The 19,508-nt window shown below is 37.0% G+C and overlaps 1 protein-coding gene across 14 annotated transcripts in view; it reads left to right on the top strand.

The window, feature by feature from the left end:
- CHD9 (chromodomain helicase DNA binding protein 9) overlaps positions 1 to 19,508 on the top strand; it is a 277,990-nt gene that overhangs the window by 215,940 nt on the left and 42,542 nt on the right. For all 14 annotated transcript variants that reach the window (XR_004026514.1, XM_030797120.1, XM_030797100.1 and 11 more), the window contains 5 exons: positions 428 to 624; positions 1,064 to 1,263; positions 6,730 to 6,889; positions 7,323 to 7,412; positions 19,003 to 19,106. Coding sequence is in view for 13 of the 14 variants with exons in the window: in XM_030797120.1 (XP_030652980.1) it covers positions 428 to 624; positions 1,064 to 1,263; positions 6,730 to 6,889; positions 7,323 to 7,412; positions 19,003 to 19,106 (751 nt within the window). In the remaining variant the exon portion in view is untranslated. The remainder of the gene's footprint in view (positions 1 to 427; positions 625 to 1,063; positions 1,264 to 6,729; positions 6,890 to 7,322; positions 7,413 to 19,002; positions 19,107 to 19,508) is intronic.

The raw sequence follows: 19,508 nt of genomic DNA, 5'->3' as shown, positions 1-19,508 counted from the left end.
CATTTCTGGATACTTCCCTTCTTTTGAATTTATCTTTAGAATAAACTTAAGCCACAAAGATTTACTTTAGCATTATTTATTTTAAAAATTAAGGACAATCTAAATTATGAATTAGGTAAAGAAAAATTATAAGGCATAAATTTAGTTTAAAATATTTTTATGATTATGATAATGTTATATTAATATACAAAATATCAAGTTCTTTTTATCCTATGACTATAATGTCGTAAAATTTTACATGTGTGGTAGTAAGAATTCTAAAGGAATATAAGCAATTCTAAGTTGACTGAATAGGTTGGTGAAACTGTTAGTGGTTTCTTTTTGTCTGTGTTTCTGTAATTATTGTTTGTACAAGGTGAAAATGTAGAACACTGTTGTAAGCAAAATCATAAAAGCACCTTCAAGTAATAGCTGTTCTGTTTTACAGAACAGCTTGGTTATTGACACTCCAAGAATTAGGAAGCAAACAAGACCTTTTAGTGCCACAAAAGATGAATTGGCTGAATTATCTGAAGCTGAAAGTGAAGGAGATGAAAAGCCCAAACTCCGGAGACCCTGTGACCGTTCCAATGGCTATGGAAGAACTGAATGCTTTAGAGTTGAGAAAAACCTGCTAGTTTATGGGTAAAACATTGTTTTTAATATTTGCTCTAAGTAGTCTGGTATGTAATGTTACAGAAAATATATACTGGTTTTGAGTATATTTTTTATCTTCTTAGAATCATTAAAATTTACTTTTGAAGTACTCTTTCTATTTTTAGCATATATTTAAGAGCAGAATGATGAGATTATCCTCAAGTATTTAAATTTTCAAAGTATCACTAAATTCAAACTTCTTGTTCTTAAATTTGCATATTCAGTAATACAAATTAGATGTTATCCATTACTGAATATAATATACTAGAAATTACTATACCATTCCTCTACATTCTATGCATGGGTAGGGAAGACTTAATTAGGAAAAATGACAATTTTTTTAAGTTTTTCATTCCTTTTATCTGTGAGTTATATTTTTCTCTAGAACTTGACTCAATATCAATGTAACTATACCCTTTTTAACCAGGTGGGGCCGATGGAGAGAGATTCTATCTCATGGCCGTTTCAAAAGGCAGCTAAATGAACACGATGTAGAGATAATTTGCCGAGCTCTCTTAGCATATTGCCTTGTTCACTACCGAGGAGATGAGAAGATTAAAGGTTTCATATGGGATCTCATTACTCCAACTGAAGATGGACAGACACGAGAGCTACAGAATCATCTAGGTAAGAACATTGTTTCATTTGCTTTTAAAATTTATTTTGAGTTATATAAGTAATACTTAACGTATTCTCCTATAAAATATAAAACATTACAAATAATATTAAGGAACCTTAACTTTCACTGCCAATTCAAGTTTCCGGCTTCTGAAAATGCCAATGTTACCAGTTTGGTGGATTTTACATTTTATTATCAAATATGTATCTGTTTGGAATTGATGACCCAACTAAATGTCTTAGAGGTCTTTCCATTTATGCTCAGATAGATCTATCTCATTTTTTAAGTTCTGCTTAGTATTCCATAGTATAGATATTCCATAATTATTTAGTATCTCCTCTGATGATGGGTATTTAGGTAGTTTCAATTTTAGACCATTAAAAAACAAGTTTCAGAGAAGATCCATGTACCCTCCTCCTTGTGCATGCAAATAAATCTTTCACTAAAGTAGATATCAAAAATGGAATTATTAAAGTATAGCTTATATACATCTTTATTACCTAAAATGTGGTCTCTGGGTCAGCAGCATCAGCATCTTCTGGAAGCTTCTTAGAAATGCAGAATCTTAGGCCTCAGATTTACTGAATAAGAATCTGCATTTTAACAAGATCCATAGGAATTAGTGTACATATTTAAGTTTGAGAAACATTGATAGGCATTTTAAATTTTCATAATACTTTTTAATTTTTGCTTATTATTTGAGACAGGATTTTGCTCTGTCCCCCAGGCTAGACTACAGTGATGCAAACATAGCTCAATGCAGCCTCCACCTCCTGGGCTCAAGCCATCCTTCTGCCTCAACCTCCTGAGTAGCTGAGACCACAAGCATGTAGCACCACACCTGGCTTTTAAAAATTTTTTTTATATTGTAGAGTCAGGGTCCTACCATGTTGCCCAGGCTGGTCTTGAACTCCTGGGCTCAAGCAATCCTTCCCCCTCAGCCACCCGAAGTGCTGCGATCACAGACATGAGCCACCATGCCTGGCCTAAATTTTCATTATACTTTAATTTGCTGTCCAAAATGGTTATGCCAATTTACAGTCCTCTCAGAGGTATATGCTAGTACTTTTTTTCTCCTTAGCCTTGCTAACAGAACATTCTTTTCTGCATAAAATAATTATTTTATAGCATAAAATAATTGAATTTCCAGTAAAAAATAAAAAGAATTACTATGCCCTTAAATTTGTTACAATTTTATTCTATTTAATCAAAAAATATCTATTGAATGCCTGGTGTGTGTCTTGTGCAAGGTGTTGAAAAGATAAGAAGAAACAAAATAGACAAGATCCCTGAGCTCATGAACCTTACATTCTAACCAGGTAGACAGACATAGTAAGAATGTACATTAGTTACAGATTGTGGTAATTACTGTGAAGTAAATAAACTATAGAGATGGAAAACATCAGAAAGCACCCATTTTAGATAGGGTGGTCAGTGTAGGCCTATTTTAATAGGAGACAGTGAGTTTAATTAATGTGAAGACCTGACTTCTAGGTAGATGGAAGAATCACACAAATGTAATTTCCCGAACTCTTTCTTGAAACTCCACTAGAAAAAAGTAAGGCACTAAGCTTAACAAATTCTACAGAACAAAAGACTTGGATTCCTCAATAAATAAATTATCGGATTAGGAGTGAATAGAGAGGTATCTATTCACAGCCAAATATGACTTTCTGCCCCAATCCCACCCCTACCACAAGACTATCACAACCTTCAGCATATTACTGGCATCTAGTGGGTAGAAGCCAGGAGTTCACAGATAGCCTCCCGCCCCCCACAATGAAGAACTATCCTGCTCAAAATATTGTAGTGCCAAGATTGAAACCCTGCTATAACCTAAAAGAGATTGAAAAGTTATCAACCAGTTGCAGTGTGGGGTCTGGGGACTTTATTTTTATTTTTATGTTTTGCAACAGGGTCTCGTTCTGTTGCCCAAGCTGGAGTGTTGTGGCGTGAACACGGCTCACTACAGCCTCAACCTCCCGGGCTCAAGCGATCCTCCTCTCCTGTAGCTGGGAGTACAGGTGTGTACCATCACACCTGGCTAATTTTTTTTTTTTTTTTTTTTTTTTTGAGATGGAGTCTCACTTTATTGCCCAGGCGTGTCTCAAAATTCCTGGGCTCAAGTGATCCTCCTGCCTCAGCCTCCCAAAGTGCTGTGGGGGCTTTATTTAGATCCTGATTGAAACGAATAACCCAGAGGAAATGTTTTATTATCTTTATTAACTAATTGGAATGTTGAATACCAAATATTAAGAAGCTATCATTACATCCTAGGGCTGATAATAGTATTGTAGTTATTTTAATGGAAGCTTTATCACTAAATAGATACCTCTGTTAAATGTAGACATCACTAAATATCTTTTAGGTATTGCTAAAAGATACCTTTGATATTTATGAATGAAATTATTGATTTCTTACATTTACTTCAAAATAATGTGAAAGATTGGGGGTGAACAAAATTGGCCATGAGTTGATAATTATTGAAGGTGGATAATGGGACTGTTGTATATACTTGTATTCTATAATTTTAAAATAAGCATAAACTCTCAAAAATGGGAGAGGAAACGGCAACAAGATTTTGGAAACTGGAGGCAAATATATTAGTGGTAACTGATTTAACCAACCTGAGAGACCTGAATCTTAGGTCAGCAGTGGGAAAGGCAAACTGCTTTGCTTTATGGATTTCCCAAATGTCTTAGATATTTGTGACATCAGGAACCTCTGGAAGTGGGTGTGAAAGGATAGAAGCTTTCATTCAAAGCAGTTTAAAAAGGCCATAAATACCCTCTTCAGTTCCATGTTGCCAGGATGAAAACTGACTCAAAATTTTTTCTCTGGAAAGAGTAAAATAGAAGTCTGGGTTGCGGTGGTAGTTGAGTTGCGGAGCTACCAAATAGGGATTAAATAACTGTGTGCATTCTGGTTGTTTCATTACTCAAGGAATAAAACTAAAGGGCTTGCCCCAAACCTAAAGATAATGACAGGAAAAAAACCCAGCCAGTTACCTTTCAGTGAGCCCACAATCACTATGCTCCATCCCTTCAGTCTCCCTGTCACCTTTTTTATTTGTCACACTTAAATAAGAGCAAACACAGCCAAGGATTATCAGGCATCTCAGGAAAGTCTCCAACATGAAAGAGAGAGACAAAAAACCATTGGCTGGGCACGGTGGCTCACCCCTGTAATCCCAGCACTTTGGGAGGCTGAGGTGGCCAGATCACTTGAGGTCAAGAGTTCAAGACCAGCCTGGCCAACATGGTGAAACCCCGTCTCTACTAAAAATACAAAAATTAGCCAGCCATGGTGACACGCACCTGTAATCCCAGCTACTTGGGATGCTGAGGCATGAGAATCGCTTGAACCCGGGAGGCAGAGGTTGCAGTGAGCCGAGATCATGCTACTGCACTCCAGCCTGGCTGACAGAGCAAGACTCTGTCTCAGAAAAAAAAAAAAAAAAAAAAGAAGAAAAAGAAAAAAAACCATTAAAATGAACTTGAAAGACACAAGGATTCAAAAAGGAGGACACCTTTTCTTTAACTATCATTAATATCTTCAAAGATACTTCAAATACACCATGACTTCGAAAGAATAAGGTGCTGTAAAAACAGTGAAAGCAGAAGCCTATAAATTATAACAACATATAATGGAATGAAAAAGTAAAAAGAAGATTGAATGATGAATCTGGGAAAATCTTGTTAGGAAGAAAATAGGAAATACAGAATATCTGTAGATTTCATTAGGAAAATTTAAGCATGTGTATTTTTAAGTATGTACTGTTTTCAAACCAACAAGGGTGGAGAAGATTGGAATACAGAACTATTTATCATTCCAGCAAAACACAGAAAGAAGGAAGGTATGATAAACAATAAAATTTTAAAACTAAACATATAAACATATGTATGCAGCCTATGTATATTTTCACCTGTTAAAAGAGGAAAATTGTTAGATGGGGGGAAAAATAAACATTTTTATACTTTAAAGCGATATTATTAAACACCAAACAAGCTTAAAAGTTTATTTATTAAAACTGTACCATGCAAATACTAAACCGTACAAAATGTTGTAGTACCATGAACATAGAACGAAGTGAATTTAAGATGGAAGGTATCAATTGGAATAAAAAAAAAAAAAAGACACTACCTAATAATTAAAAAGAATAATCCATAGAAGAAACTATAACAAGTATGAACTTATATACATCTAAAATAGTCTCAAAATGTAAAGGCAAAAGAAAAAAAAACCTCTGCCAAAATTATAAGGAAAAATGGACAAATCCATATAGTGCTTCTATGTACCATTGTAGTGGAGTACTCACCTGTTATAAAATGGCAAGGAAAAGGTAAATGAGGTACAAGAACTGCAAGAGGAGTCAAAACTGCATTATTAATAATTGTGAAAAATTACAAGCAAAACAGCTCAAATATCATGGAAGATTAATAAATAGGAGGTGGTATAGTTATGTAATAAATTATTATACAGAAACAAAAATAGATGAATTAGAGCCTCATGAGTCAACCAGGATAAATCTTTTAAAAGTTCAGAGTAATAAACAAGGTGCAGGCTTACATTTATAATGTAATATCTGAAAACTTAAATACTAAATACTTATCCAACATAGGTAATAGTATAAACATGCATGGAATGGAAAAACAAATTCAGGGTAGTGGTAATCTCTGGGAAGGAATGAGTGAATTTAATAGGAGAGGACTACATATGGACTTCAAGTATGTATTATTTCCTTTAATAAAAAACTAAGTGTTTGTGACCAACCTGGCCAACATGGTGAAACCCTGTCTCTACTAAAATTACTGAAGTTAGCCAGGTGTGGTGGCGCATGCCTGTAATCCCAGCTACTTGGGAGGCTGAGGCAGGAGAATCACTTGAACCCAGAAGGCAGAGGTTGCAGTGAGCCGAAATCACACCACTGCACTCCAGCCTGAGCAACAGAGTGACTCTGTCTAAAAAAAAACCTAAGTAAACATGGAATATGTGAACATGAAGAGTGGCAGTACGTTTTTGTAGTTTTTAAATATTTCACAACAAATAGCTCAAAGAACTAAAATGAGTTTAGCTATCTTGAAGAGGATGGCTAACCTAATCTATCTAAATCAGTTTTGAAAAGCAAGAGTAGAGGGCAAAACATATCTTTTAGTATCTAGGAAAGCAAAAGTAAAGCAGAGGGCATAAGTTTGATCTTTTGGGTTTTATATTTGTAAAAAAAAAATCTGTTTTGGAACAAAAAGGAAATCAGAATGATTAATATGAGATGTAGAATTGTTAGCTATTTGGGAGAAATATGTTTTAATATGTATAAAACCATCATCTTGATTTGTGATTTGGTCAGTATTGTTACTAATATTTTAAAGATCTCTGAACAGACCTCAGAAATTTCTTGCATTGAAACAATCTTTCAAATTGCAAATTTTTATACAAATTACTCCTAATTTTACATGTCCTTCTTATTTTAACAGGCCTGTCAGCTCCTGTACCCAGGGGTCGAAAAGGGAAGAAAGTAAAAACTCAGACAAGCTCATTTGATATACAAAAAGCAGAATGGCTTCGAAAATATAATCCCGAGCAGCTACTTCAAGATGAAGGCTACAAAAAACATATAAAACACCACTGTAATAAGTAGGTAGTAGGGTATTTTAAACACAACTCTTTAAATGTTTACTGTTCTGAATTTATTAATAATCTCTAAGCATGCTGATTTTGAGTACCGAGACAGCATGGTCTAGGGCCAATCCTAATCCTAATTTTACAAGGTATCCTTCAAGCAAATCATGATACCTCTTGTGTCATTGTTCTCACCAACAGATAAGTAAAACTGGCCTCCAAATGAGCTCATTATATCTTACTTGTATATGAAATAATGATGATTATGAAGATTTTGGAGAAGTTCTTTATATATATGGTAGTAATAAGATTCATTTAATCAGAAGTAATTATTATTTCATTATTTTAAAATCTGTACACAAATTCCTTCCTAATTGTAACCCCATGTCCGAATATTTTAAACGATTAATGTCTTTATGCCTTTTGATTTATTTTCCCTTGTTTTTAGGGTTTTGCTTCGTGTGAGAATGCTGTATTATCTAAAGCAAGAAGTTATTGGAAATGAGTGTCAGAAAGTATTTGATGGAGTTGATGCAAGGTAAGTTAAACAATTTTTATTATTTTTGTTTGTTTGTTGTCTTGCCCAGGCAGCTTCAAGCTCCTGGGTTCAAGCGATCCTCCCGCCTCAGCCTCCTGAGTAGCTCGCACTATAGGCACACCACCACACCTGGCTTAAATGATATATTTATTTTATTTATTCATTTTTTTTTTTTAGACAGTTTCACTCTTGTTGCCCAGGCTGGAGTGCAGTGGCACAATCTCAGCTCACTGCAACGTCCGCCTCCTGGGTTTAAGCAATTCTCCTGCCTCAGCCTCCTGAGTAGCTGGGATTACAGGCATGCATCACCACGCCCAGCTAATTTTTTGTATTTTTGATGGAGACGGGGTTTCACCATCTTGGCCAGGCTGGTTTCGAAGTCCTGACCTCAGATGATCCACCCGCCTTGGCCCCCACAAAGTGCTGGGATTACAGACGTGAGCCACCACGCCCAGCCTATTTTTACTTTTCAATAACATGATGAGGCAAAAATTATATGGCCAGAATATTGTATATTAGGCGGCTCTTTAGTCTGTGAAACTTATAAGGTAGAAAATCCATGAAACTTAGGGAATTAACCCTTGCCAATTTGTTACTTTTCTTTTATTGCTCTCATCTTGGCCATCACTAGAAGTCACAACGTAACAATAGTAGTAGTAATATTAAGAATGGTATCTAAACTAGATGCCATTAAAGCAGACACGGATTTTTTATTTATTCATTTGTTTGTTTATTTATTTATTTTGAGACAGAATCGCACTCTGTCACCCAGTCTGGAGTACAGTGGCATGATCCCGGCTCACTGCCACCTCCACCACCCGGGCGCAAGTGATTCTTGTGCCTCAGCCCCCTGAGTAGCTGGGATTACAGGTGTCATCACACCTGGCTAATTTTTGTATTTTTAGTAGAGACGAGGTTTCACCATGTTGGCCAAGCTGGTCTCGAACTCCTAACCTCAGGTGATCTGCCTGCCTCAGCCTCCCAAAGTGCTGGGATTACAGGTGTGAGCCACCACACCCAGCCCCAGACACAGACACTGATTTAATGACCAATTCATTCATTCCTACAGAAGTACCTTTTGAGTACTCACTAAGCACCAGACACTGTGAAGCACTAGGAATACAAAGACAAAACACAGTCTTGATCCCTAAGGGGTTTATGGTCTCAGTAAGGAGGAAATAGGAAAAACTATACTACAATGTAATAAATGCTTTTGTGTATGTATGGGATACCAGGGAGGTGCTACTAGAATTTTCTGTTTCTAGTTTCATCTTGCCTCTTAATACCACAAGTAACCTTTCCCAGTTTTCTTCTTCATTCTCTATAAGCATCTGATTTATATAGCTCACTCTGCAGAAATCTACTACTCAACCCCCCATTCTCAGCAAATGATATTCCCCCCACCTTTGTAGAGAAATGTAAGCAAGCCATAAAACAGAAATTCCTTCAGCTTCCTGCCACCAAATCTAAAATTTAATTTTTCTGTACTCAGTCTTCTTCCCTCCTGTTACAATTAAAGAAGGTTTATGGTGACTGACTTCTATATCCACCTATGATCCATTCAACACCCTGGTCTCTCATTTCCTTGGCCTTTGTATAGTTACCTCTTTTTCTCCCCACTACAGCCGCATAATCACCTGGTCATACAGTTGATCTTGCTATCACCAGTAACAGCACTTGTTTAATCAGAATTTTGACAGTGACATCCTTCCTTCTAACTCACTTAACTTGGGTACTTCTCATTATAATTCTCTAATCTCATCACAATGTCCCCACATCTTACCACTTACTCACTAGCCATCACCACTTTCATGCCCCCTCTTTCCTCATTATTCAACATAGATTCTATAGTCTAGCACTCTACTTGCTAACTAAAATCCTTATCTATCTACTTTTGCCTGCCTTTCTTCCTTTCCTTCTGTTCTAGATATCTGTTACAACCTCAACTCAGGTTAATCTCAGCTAGGCATTTACTTCTTCCCTGCACCTAAGTAGCTGAACATTTGTGGAGAAAATCAAGCAAGCCATGCTGAATGACTGACTTCAAATTTGTGAGCATTGATCTCATCTGAAGAGATTAAACATCTACTGTTTAACTGTTGTGGCTAGTCAATTCATGTTCCTACTCTTTAAGAGAACCACTTTGTACCTCTCTCCTCAAACCATCTTTCCACCCTACAACTACCACCCTCCAATCATGACCTTGCTACATATTTCATGGAAAAAAGTAGACACAATCAGATAAGAGCTACCTTCAGTTTTACTTGCATATATGTCTACCTATTCCTTCAAGATACAGTAGAAATGTCCCTCCTCCTAAGGCAAACCTTGTGCAGCATGGAACTCGTTTCTTCTTACCTTTTAAGGACTATGCTCTTACCTTTCTGGGACTTTACCTTTCTTGAATCTTTTTTTCTGTCTGTCTTTACTACATCATTCTTCTGGCATACATGTATGCCTTAATATCAGTCACTTAACAAGGGAAAAAAACCTCTCTATATATACATTCTCAGACTCCATTTCTCTAATTCTCTTCACAACAAACTCCTTTAAAAAGTTGCCTGTATTTATTAGCAAGATTAACCAAGAAAAGAAGAGAGAAAATCCAAATCAGCTCAATTAGAAATAAAACAGGAGATATTACAACTGACACCACGGAAATACAAAAGATCATTCAAGGCTACTATGAATACCTTTATGTACATAAACTAGAAAACCTAGAGGAGATGCATGAATTTCTGGAAAGATACAACCATCCTAGCTTAAATCAGGAAGAATTAGATACCCTAAACAGACAAAGAACAGCAGTGAGATTGAAATGGTAATAAAAAAATTACCAACAACAAAAAAAAGTCTAGGACCAGATGGATTCACAGCTGAATTCTACCAGACATTCAAAGAAGAATTGGTACCAATCCTTTTGACACTATTCCACAAGATAGAGAAAGAGAGAATCCTCCCTAAATCATATTATGAAGCCAGTATCACCCTGATACCAAAACTGGGAAAGGACGTAACCAAAAAAGAAAACTACAGACCAGTATCCTTGATGAACATACGTGCAAAAAAATCCTTAAGAGAATACTAGATAACTGAATCCAGCAACATATCAAAAAGATAATCCACCATGATCAAGTGGGTTACATACCAGGGATGGTTTAACATATGCAAGTCAATAAATGTGATAAACCACATAAACAGAATTAAAAACAAAAATCACATGATCATTTCAGTAAACACAAAGCATTTGACAAAATCCAGCATCACTTTATGATTAAAATTCTCAGCAAAATCAGCATACAAGGGACATACCTGAATGAAATAAAAGCAATCTATAACAAACACACAGCCAACATAATACTGGATTGGAGAAAAGTTGAAAATATTCCCTCTGAAAACTGGAACTAGAAAAGGATGCCCACTCTCACCACTTCTGATCAACGTAGTACTGGAAGTCCTAGCCAGAGCAATCAGACAAGAGAAAGAAAGGGCGTCCAAATTGGTAAAGAGGATGTCAAATTGTTGCTGTTTGCTGATGATATGATTGTATACCTAGAAAACCCTAGACTCCTCCAAAAAGCTCCTAGAACTGATAAAAGAATTCAGCAAAGTTTCAGGATACAAAATTAATGTACACAAATCAGTAGCTCTCCTGTACACCAGCAGCGACCAAGCTGAGAATTAAATCAAGAACTCAATTCCTTTTACAATAGCCAGAAAAAAAAAAAAAAGTACTTAGGAATATACCTAACCAAGGACGTGAAAGCTGTCTACAAGGAAAACTACAAAACACTCCTGAAAGAAATCATAGATGACACAAATAAATGGAAACACATCCCATGCTCATGGGTGGGTAGAATCAATATTGTGAGAATGGCCATACTGCCAAAAGCAATCTACAAATTCAATGCAATTCCTATCAAAATACCACCATCATGCTTCACAGAACTAGAGAAAAACAGTCCTAAAAATTCATATGGAACGAAAAAAGAGCCTGCATAGCCAAAGCAAGACTAAACCAAAAGAACAAATCAGGAGGCATCACATTACCTGATTTCAAGCTATACTATCAGGCCATAGTCACCAAAACAGCATGGTACTGGTATAAAAATAGGCACACGGACCAATGGAACAGAATAGAGAACCAAGAAATAAAGCCAAACACAAACAAAACAACACAAAAGCAAACAAAAACATAAAAGTGGGGAAAGGACACCCTATTCAACAAATGGTGCTGGGATAATTGGCAAGCCACATGTAGGAGAATGAAACTAGATCGTCTTTTCTCACCTTATGCAAAAATGCAATCTACTTATCTGACAAAGGGCTAATATCCAGAATCTACAAAGAACTCAAACAAATTTACAAGAAAAAAACAACCCCATCAACAAGTGGGTGAAAGATATGAATGGACACTTCTGAAAAGAAGACATTTATGCAGCCAACAGACACATGAAAAAATGCTCATCATCACGGGCCATCAGAGAAATGCAAATCAAACCCACAGTGAGATACCATCTCACACCAGTTAGAATGGCCGTCATTAAAAAGTCAGGAAACAACAGGTGCTGGAGAGGATGTGGAGAAATTGGAACACTTTTACACTGTTGGTGGTACTGTAAACTAGTTCAACCATTGTGGAAGACAGTGTGACAATTCCTCAAGGATCTAGAACTAGAAATACCATTTGACCCAGCCATCCCATTACTGGGTATATACCCAAAGGATTATAAAACATGCTGCTATAAAGATACATGCACACGTATGTTTATTGTGGCACTATTCACAATAGCAAAGACTTGGAACAAACCCAAATGTCCATCAGTGATAGACTGGATTAAGAAAATGTGGCACATATACACCATGGAATACTATACAGCCATAAAAAATGATGAGTTCATGTCCTTTGTAGGGACATGGATGAAGCTGGAAACCATCATTCTCAGCAAACTATCACAAGGACAAAAAACCAAACACCGCATGTTCTCACTCATAGGTAGGAATTGAACAATGAGAACACTTGGACACCGGAAGGGGAACATCACACTCTGGGACCTGTCATGGGGTGGGGGTATGGGGGAGGGATAGCATTAGGAGATATATCTAATATAAATGACGAGTTAATGGGTGCAGCACACCAACATGGCACATGTATACATATGTAACAAACTGCACGTTGTACACATGTATCCTAGAACTTAAAGTATAATAATAAAAAATCAACTCGAGTTGGATCATGGACTTAAATCTAAGACCTGAAACTATAAAAATTCTAGAAGATAACATTGGAAAAACCCTTCTAGACATTGGCTTAGGCAAGGATTTCATGACTAAGGACCCAAAAGCAATTGCAGTAAAAACAAAGATAAATAGCTGGGACTTAATTAAACTAATGAGCTTTGGCATGGCAAAAGGAACAGTCAGCAGAGTAAACAGACAACCCACAGAGTCGGAGAAAATCTTCACAATCTATACGTCTGACAAAGGACTACTAATATCCAGAATCTACACAACAAACTCAAATTAGAAAAAAAAGAAAAATTCCATCAAAAAGTGGGCTAAGGAAACAAATAGACAGTTCTCAAAAGAACATATACAAATGGTCAACAAACATAAGAAAAAATGCCCAGTATCACTAGTGATCAGGAAATGCAAATCAAAACCACAGTGTGATACTGCCTTACTCCTGCAAGAATGGTCATAATCAAAAAATCAAAAAATAATAGATGTTGGTATGGATGTAGTGAACAAAACACTTCTACACTTCTGGTGGGAATATAAGCTAGTACAACCACTATGGAAAACAGCGTGGAGATTCCTTAAAGAAATAAAAGTATAACTACCATTTGATCCAGCAATCCCACTACTGGGTTATTTACCCAGAGGAAAAGAAGTCATTATATTAAAAACATACTTGCTCACACATGTTTATAGCAACACAGTTTGCAGTTGCAAAAAATGTGGAACCAACCCAAATGCCCATCAATCAATCAATGGAGAAACTGTGGTATATATGTATATATGATGGAATACTACTCAGCCATAAAAAGGAATGGATTAATGGCATTTGCAGCAACCTGGGGGGATAGGAGACTATTATTCTAAGTGAAGTAACTCAGGAATGGAAAAACCAAACATCATACGTTCTCATAAGTGGGAGCTAAGCTATGAGGATGCAAAGACATAAGAAAGACAGTGTACTTTGGGGACTCAGGGGGGAAAGGGCAGGAAGGGGGTTAGGGATAAAAGACTACAAATTGGGTGCAGTGTATACTGCTCAGGAGATGGGTGCACCAAAATCTCACAAATCACCACTAAAGAACTTACTCATGTAACCAAATACCACCTGTTCTCCAAAAACCTATGGAAATACAATGTTTTTTAAAAAAAAGAAATTTGTCTAAGGTTACCCAGAAAAAAATGGCAGAGCAAACATTCAGACAACAACAAAAAAGACTGCCTATATTTACTATCTCTACTTTATCTTGCATTTTCTATTTAACCCATTCCAATGGATCTTTCTTCTTCACTGTCTCACTAAAGTGGTTCTTAACACGGCCCCTAATGACCTACAGTGTGATCAACTCTCTAAATTTAATCTCCCTCGTCCTCCATAAGATGCTGTCTTCTGTAGGCATTTATGCTAACTATACCCATCTGGTTGTCCTTTTTCTCACTACTCTTTCCTTTTCGTTCCCTCTTGCTAGCTCTTACTTCTCTAATAGATCTCTAAATACTGGATTGACCAAGAGCTCTGTCCTCAGCTCTCTTACCTTTTTCCTTAGGTGAACTCATGCAGCCTCATCATACCAAATATGATCTATAAACAGGTAAATCTGAAATTTACATATTTCTCCCAGAACTCTTTCTTGAGTTTGTAGCCATTAGTCAACTGCCTCCCAACATTTCCACTTACATGACTAATTAACATCTTACTTCCCCTGGCTTTTCCAAATCTCCTTTCTCCAGTCCTTTCTCTTTTCCTTCCCATGTACAAGCCTTCTCCATCCTAGTGAATGTACAACCCTTTGCTCTGTTGTTATTCTTGATTCCTCTCTTCCCTGTTAGCTTGACAAAATACATGCCAAATCTGAGTAGCTTTCAGTACTATCTCCTCTGCCAAATCCCTAGTCCAAGCCGCCATGATCTCACAGTTAGACTTTTGCAATGGCCTTGTAACTGATTCTGTTTTCCTCCACTTTTGCCTCTCTAGGCCTGTCCTTCACACAGCAGCCAGAGTGGTATTTCTAAAGCAAAAATCAGGTCTTGGCACTCCTTAACACCCTCCAGATGTTTCTAATTTCTCTTAGAATAAAATTCAAATTCCATATGACCTACAAGGGCCTCTGTAACTCTGTATGCACTTTCTTCACTGTGTCCCTCACCCACCATGCTGCAGCCACAGTGGTGGCTGTGTTTTGCCAATCTGTCAAGCTCATTCTATGCTGTTCTTCCTGGTCCAAATATTCTTTCCCCAGGACTTCCACAGAACCGCCCCTTCAGATTACTCGGATCTCAACTCAAGTATTTCCTTCTCAGATAGACCTTCCCTGCCAACCTCAGCTTAAGTAGCCCACCAGTCATTCACTACTACTTAATCTTCTTTTATTTCATTTATAATGCCTGCTACTACTTAAAAATTACATTAATTTGTATGTCTTCTTTCTTCTTTCATTACAATTTAAGCTGCTTGAAGGTAAGTATGGAATCTGGGACATCTTAAACATTCAGTAAATATTTGTCAACTAATTGGCTCCTTTCCCTTAGCCTGACTGGATCTGATCCACTTGTAATTTTCCCAGGGACTGCTCTCTGTGGATTGTACCTTCTTTTTCCTCTTTCAGTAACTTCCCCCCTTTTCCTTCTCATTTGGATTTTAACATGTTTACATCTCTGTCGCCTTAACTTACACATACACACACGTGTGCACACAATACTTAATGCCTTTGGACTCAAAATATCTTCAAACTACCATATTATTATTCTCCTTGATTTCACTGCCAAACTTATTTTAGGAAGCATCTGTAGGGGGTTCACAGTGACCAGTCCTGTAATCCCAGCACTTAAGAAGGGCACGGCAAGTGGATCACTTGAGCCCGGGAGTTTGAGATGAGCCTCGGCAACATGGCGAAACCCTGTCTCTACAAAAAGTAGAAAAATTGGCTAGGTGTAGTAGTGCATGCCTGTAGTCCCAGCTACTCTGGAGGCAGAGGTGGGAGGATCACATAAGCCCAGAGAGGTCAAGACTGCAGTGAGCTGTGATTGCACAACTGCACACCAGCCTGGGTGACAGAATGAGACACTGTCTCAAAAAAAAAAAGAAAAGAAAGAAGCATCTGTGTTTGTTGTCTTCTTTTTCTTTCCTCCCATTCACTATGCAATCTACCACAATGCAGCTTCTACCTCCTCACTCCAGATGTTCACTGATATTCTTGCTGCCAAATTTGAGGGATATACCATAGTGCTTACCTTACTTTACCTTTGTTGACCACTTCCTTCTTTTTAAAATGCTTCTGTGATACCATTCTCCTGTGGTTTTTCTTTTTACCTTTCTGCTTGCTTCTTTTCAGGCATGTTTTCTGTCTCTTAGAGGTCAAAGAATATTCACATAGGCCTTCTCGTCACTTACTCTTCTTGGGTGTTCTCATCTTTGTGGCTTCAATTTTTGTCTCTATGCTTATGTCTTCCAGATCTCTATCTGTAGCCCATGTCTGTCTTCTGAGCTTTAGACCCACATTTCTCCAATGTGCCATGATTAGTTGCTCTTCTCTCCAGGCCTTTACATTCTTGTTGGAACATTCTTTCCTCCTTTTTTCCATTCTCTTCCTCCTCCTGTTCAGCCAACATTGACTCAGGCTTTCATGACCTCTCAGATCAGGGTTAGGCACATAACCAGAGTACCCTGCCACAGCACTCATCACACAGTATTGCATGTCCGTCTTTACAAGGGCGTGTGCGTGACTATCTTAATTTATTATTATTATTATTTATTTTTTTTTTTTTGAGACGGAGTCTCGCTCTGTCGCCCGGGCTGGAGTGCAGTGGCGCAATCTCGGCTCACTGCAAGCTCCACCTCCCGGGCTCACGCCATTCTCCTGCCTCAGCCTCTCCGAGTAGCTGGGACTACAGGCGCCCGCCACCACGCCAGGCTAATTTTTTGTATTTTTAGTAGAGACGGGGTTTCACCGTGATCTCGATCTCCCGACCTCGTGATCCGCCCGCCTCGGCCTCCCAAAGTGCTGGGATTACAAGCGTGAGCCACCGCGCCCGGCGTCTTAATTTATTATTGCCATTATTGGCATGTAGTGAATACTGTTTAAATATATTTTGAATGAATGATCTACCCTGGGGAAGTTAAAGGAGGCTTTATGCAAGAGATGACACAGTCTTTAAAAACAGAAATCAACACCACCTAATGTGCATGCGGCACTTACATTTGAAACATGAGTTTTGTATACTGATTGCCTTTTCCTCTTTACAAGCTGGAAAGCCTTCCACCTCAGATGGTAATCACAATGTTTTGAGCTTAGAGTGCCACCTGATGGTTGGCAAAGGGAGCTGTCTGACCCACATTATTTCTCCTCTGGGGTTCTGTTTCCAGTGTTCTTTCCTCTTTCCTTAATATTTCAGGGCTAATGCTTTGTTTAATCCTAGTTAATAACTCCATTCAAAAATAAATATCTCTTTTTACTGTATTTCTCATTTCTTTTTTAACTTTTTCCATATTACAAGAAAATCATTCTTCATTTTTCTCTATTTTTCTAAACTGAGCTAAAAATTGTCAGTTGTGACCCTTTTGTTTTAAAGCAAAATTAGATATAATAAGGTGTTCATTTCGAGTGCTGACAAATTCCTTTAAGAATCTATAGAAAGATCTCTTCATCCACTTCCTTATACTTCTTGAGTTAAAAATTCTAGTAAAACATTTGTGAAAAATAAATAAATTTGTTTCCATTTTTTTATTATAAAATTTATAAGTATTTCCTTTTCATTGCCGGTGTCTTCTATCTCACCTATATTTTGATTACATACTGGGTTCTTGTCCTAGGAACATGTTGATCATTTGTTTATTTTTATATAAAAATTTGAGTTTCCAAAGACAGCCAACTTAGAATCTAACTTTTCCCACAGAACTTGTCAACAGGAAATCCCCCATTTCTTATAGGTCTTTGTTAACTAATTTGTGAAATAATGATGCCAAGACAGATGAAATTCTACTTTGTATAATTTATATTATTTTATACCTCTGGTTATTTGAAAGTTGATAATTTATGAATACCAAATAGAGAAATTCTCAGCTATTCAACTTTTTGTAGTAATTTATCCTGTTCAATCTCTATCCATTGTCAAATATAAGAAAATGTGTGTGTGTGTGTATATATATATAAAATATACATATTTGCATATGTATATATAAATATATATTTGTGTGTATATAAATTGATACTTAATCATTGTCAGATGTTAACTGTATTCTGTACTAAAGAAAATGACTTGAATCACTGTGGTAAAGAAGTGAACATTTCAGTCCTTCTATACATGACATGTTTTTAGACATGTTATATATGTAACTTGCCAAAGCTTTCTGGAAAAATAATAATTTCAAGTGATGAGCAAAGAATAAAAAAATTATAGTTGCAAAATTGCCAGTTCTATAGTTATTTATTACTCATAAAAACAGCCAAACTACAAAATCAAATCATTATGGGTTTATTATTTTACTTTTTAGTAATCTATTGTGATTTTATGGCATTGTACTATTTATTTACAACATCAAAACATCTCACTCCCGTGGCCCAGGCTGGAGTGCAGCAACACGATCTTGGTTTGCTGTAACCCCAACTTCCCAGGCTCAGGAGATTTTCCCACCTCAGCCTCCCAAGTAGCTGAGACTACAGGCGTGCGCCACCACGCCCAGCTAATTTTTTGTATTTTTAGTGGAGATGGGGTTTTGCCACGTTGCCCAGGCTGGTCTTGAACTCCTGGGCTCAAGTGATGTACCCGCCTCTGCCCCCTAACGTGTTGGGATTACAGACATGAGCCACTGTGTTTGGCCTACACTTGAGTGTTTCAATCAAGTTATGAATCAAAAATTTGCTATTACAGGGCATTTTCAGCGTGGTTTTCTTAGCAATAGTGGTCTAGAGGAGCTATTACTTGTTCTGCAGCCTAAAACAATTCATTTACCCTTTTAGGGCCTCAGTTTTCTCATGTGAGAAATGAAATAATTGAACCAGATGATTATTGCCAAGTTGTTGGCTGACATAGTCTCTACTTCCAGTAGAACCCTTTGTCTCTAAATAAAGAAAATCAGTGAAAGAATATGATTCTTTAAGAAAATTGTATAGTAACATTGTTGAAACTTATTTCTTCTCTTGAGCTTAACAATATTCGTTTATTTTATGGTATGTTTGTTATTGCACAATTTTGTAATTTTAATTGGTGGCAATTATGAAGGATTAAAAAATAATGAAATGAAATCCTAAGCTCTCTCTTGAAAGCCACAGTGCTTTAAAAGCTAGGTAAAATTCTGCCTCCTTTTTGACTCATTTATAATAATTCATAATGCCATATTATGATTTTTTTAAAGTGACATTGATGTTTGGGTACCAGAACCAGACCACTCAGAAGTTCCTGCTGAGTGGTGGGATTTTGATGCTGATAAGTCACTCCTTATTGGAGTTTTTAAACATGGTAAGTAAGAAGTAAGGTAGGTGGGATCCCCTTCCATGTATAAGGCAATTCTGTCGGTTCTCAGTTCATTGATTTCCACTTACAGCTTTATTCCAGTAACACCCATGTTATATATACAGAATTAAAAGCATACACTACCAAACTATGTCTGTCAGTCACCACATTTCCTCATGGGAGGGTGGCATGTGTAACCTACCCTTCCTGGATGTAAATCTAAGACAACTTCCTCTCTCAGGAAGAGTTCTTATGTGAGATATGTTTGTGTGTTTGTGTGTGTGTATGATCAGTTTATCCTATTTCTCATATTAACTGATAAATGTAACTGAAGTTTTAATTTAGTAGGTATCTATTACCAGATCATTTAATGTTTGTGATAATTTCTAGAAAACTTACTTAACCTAT

Source organism: Nomascus leucogenys, chromosome 2, assembly GCF_006542625.1.
Source record: "Nomascus leucogenys isolate Asia chromosome 2, Asia_NLE_v1, whole genome shotgun sequence".
Taxonomy (NCBI): domain Eukaryota; kingdom Metazoa; phylum Chordata; class Mammalia; order Primates; family Hylobatidae; genus Nomascus; species Nomascus leucogenys.
The sequence above is the reverse complement of the archived record's forward strand: the minus strand, read 5'-3'. Positions and strand labels throughout refer to the sequence as shown.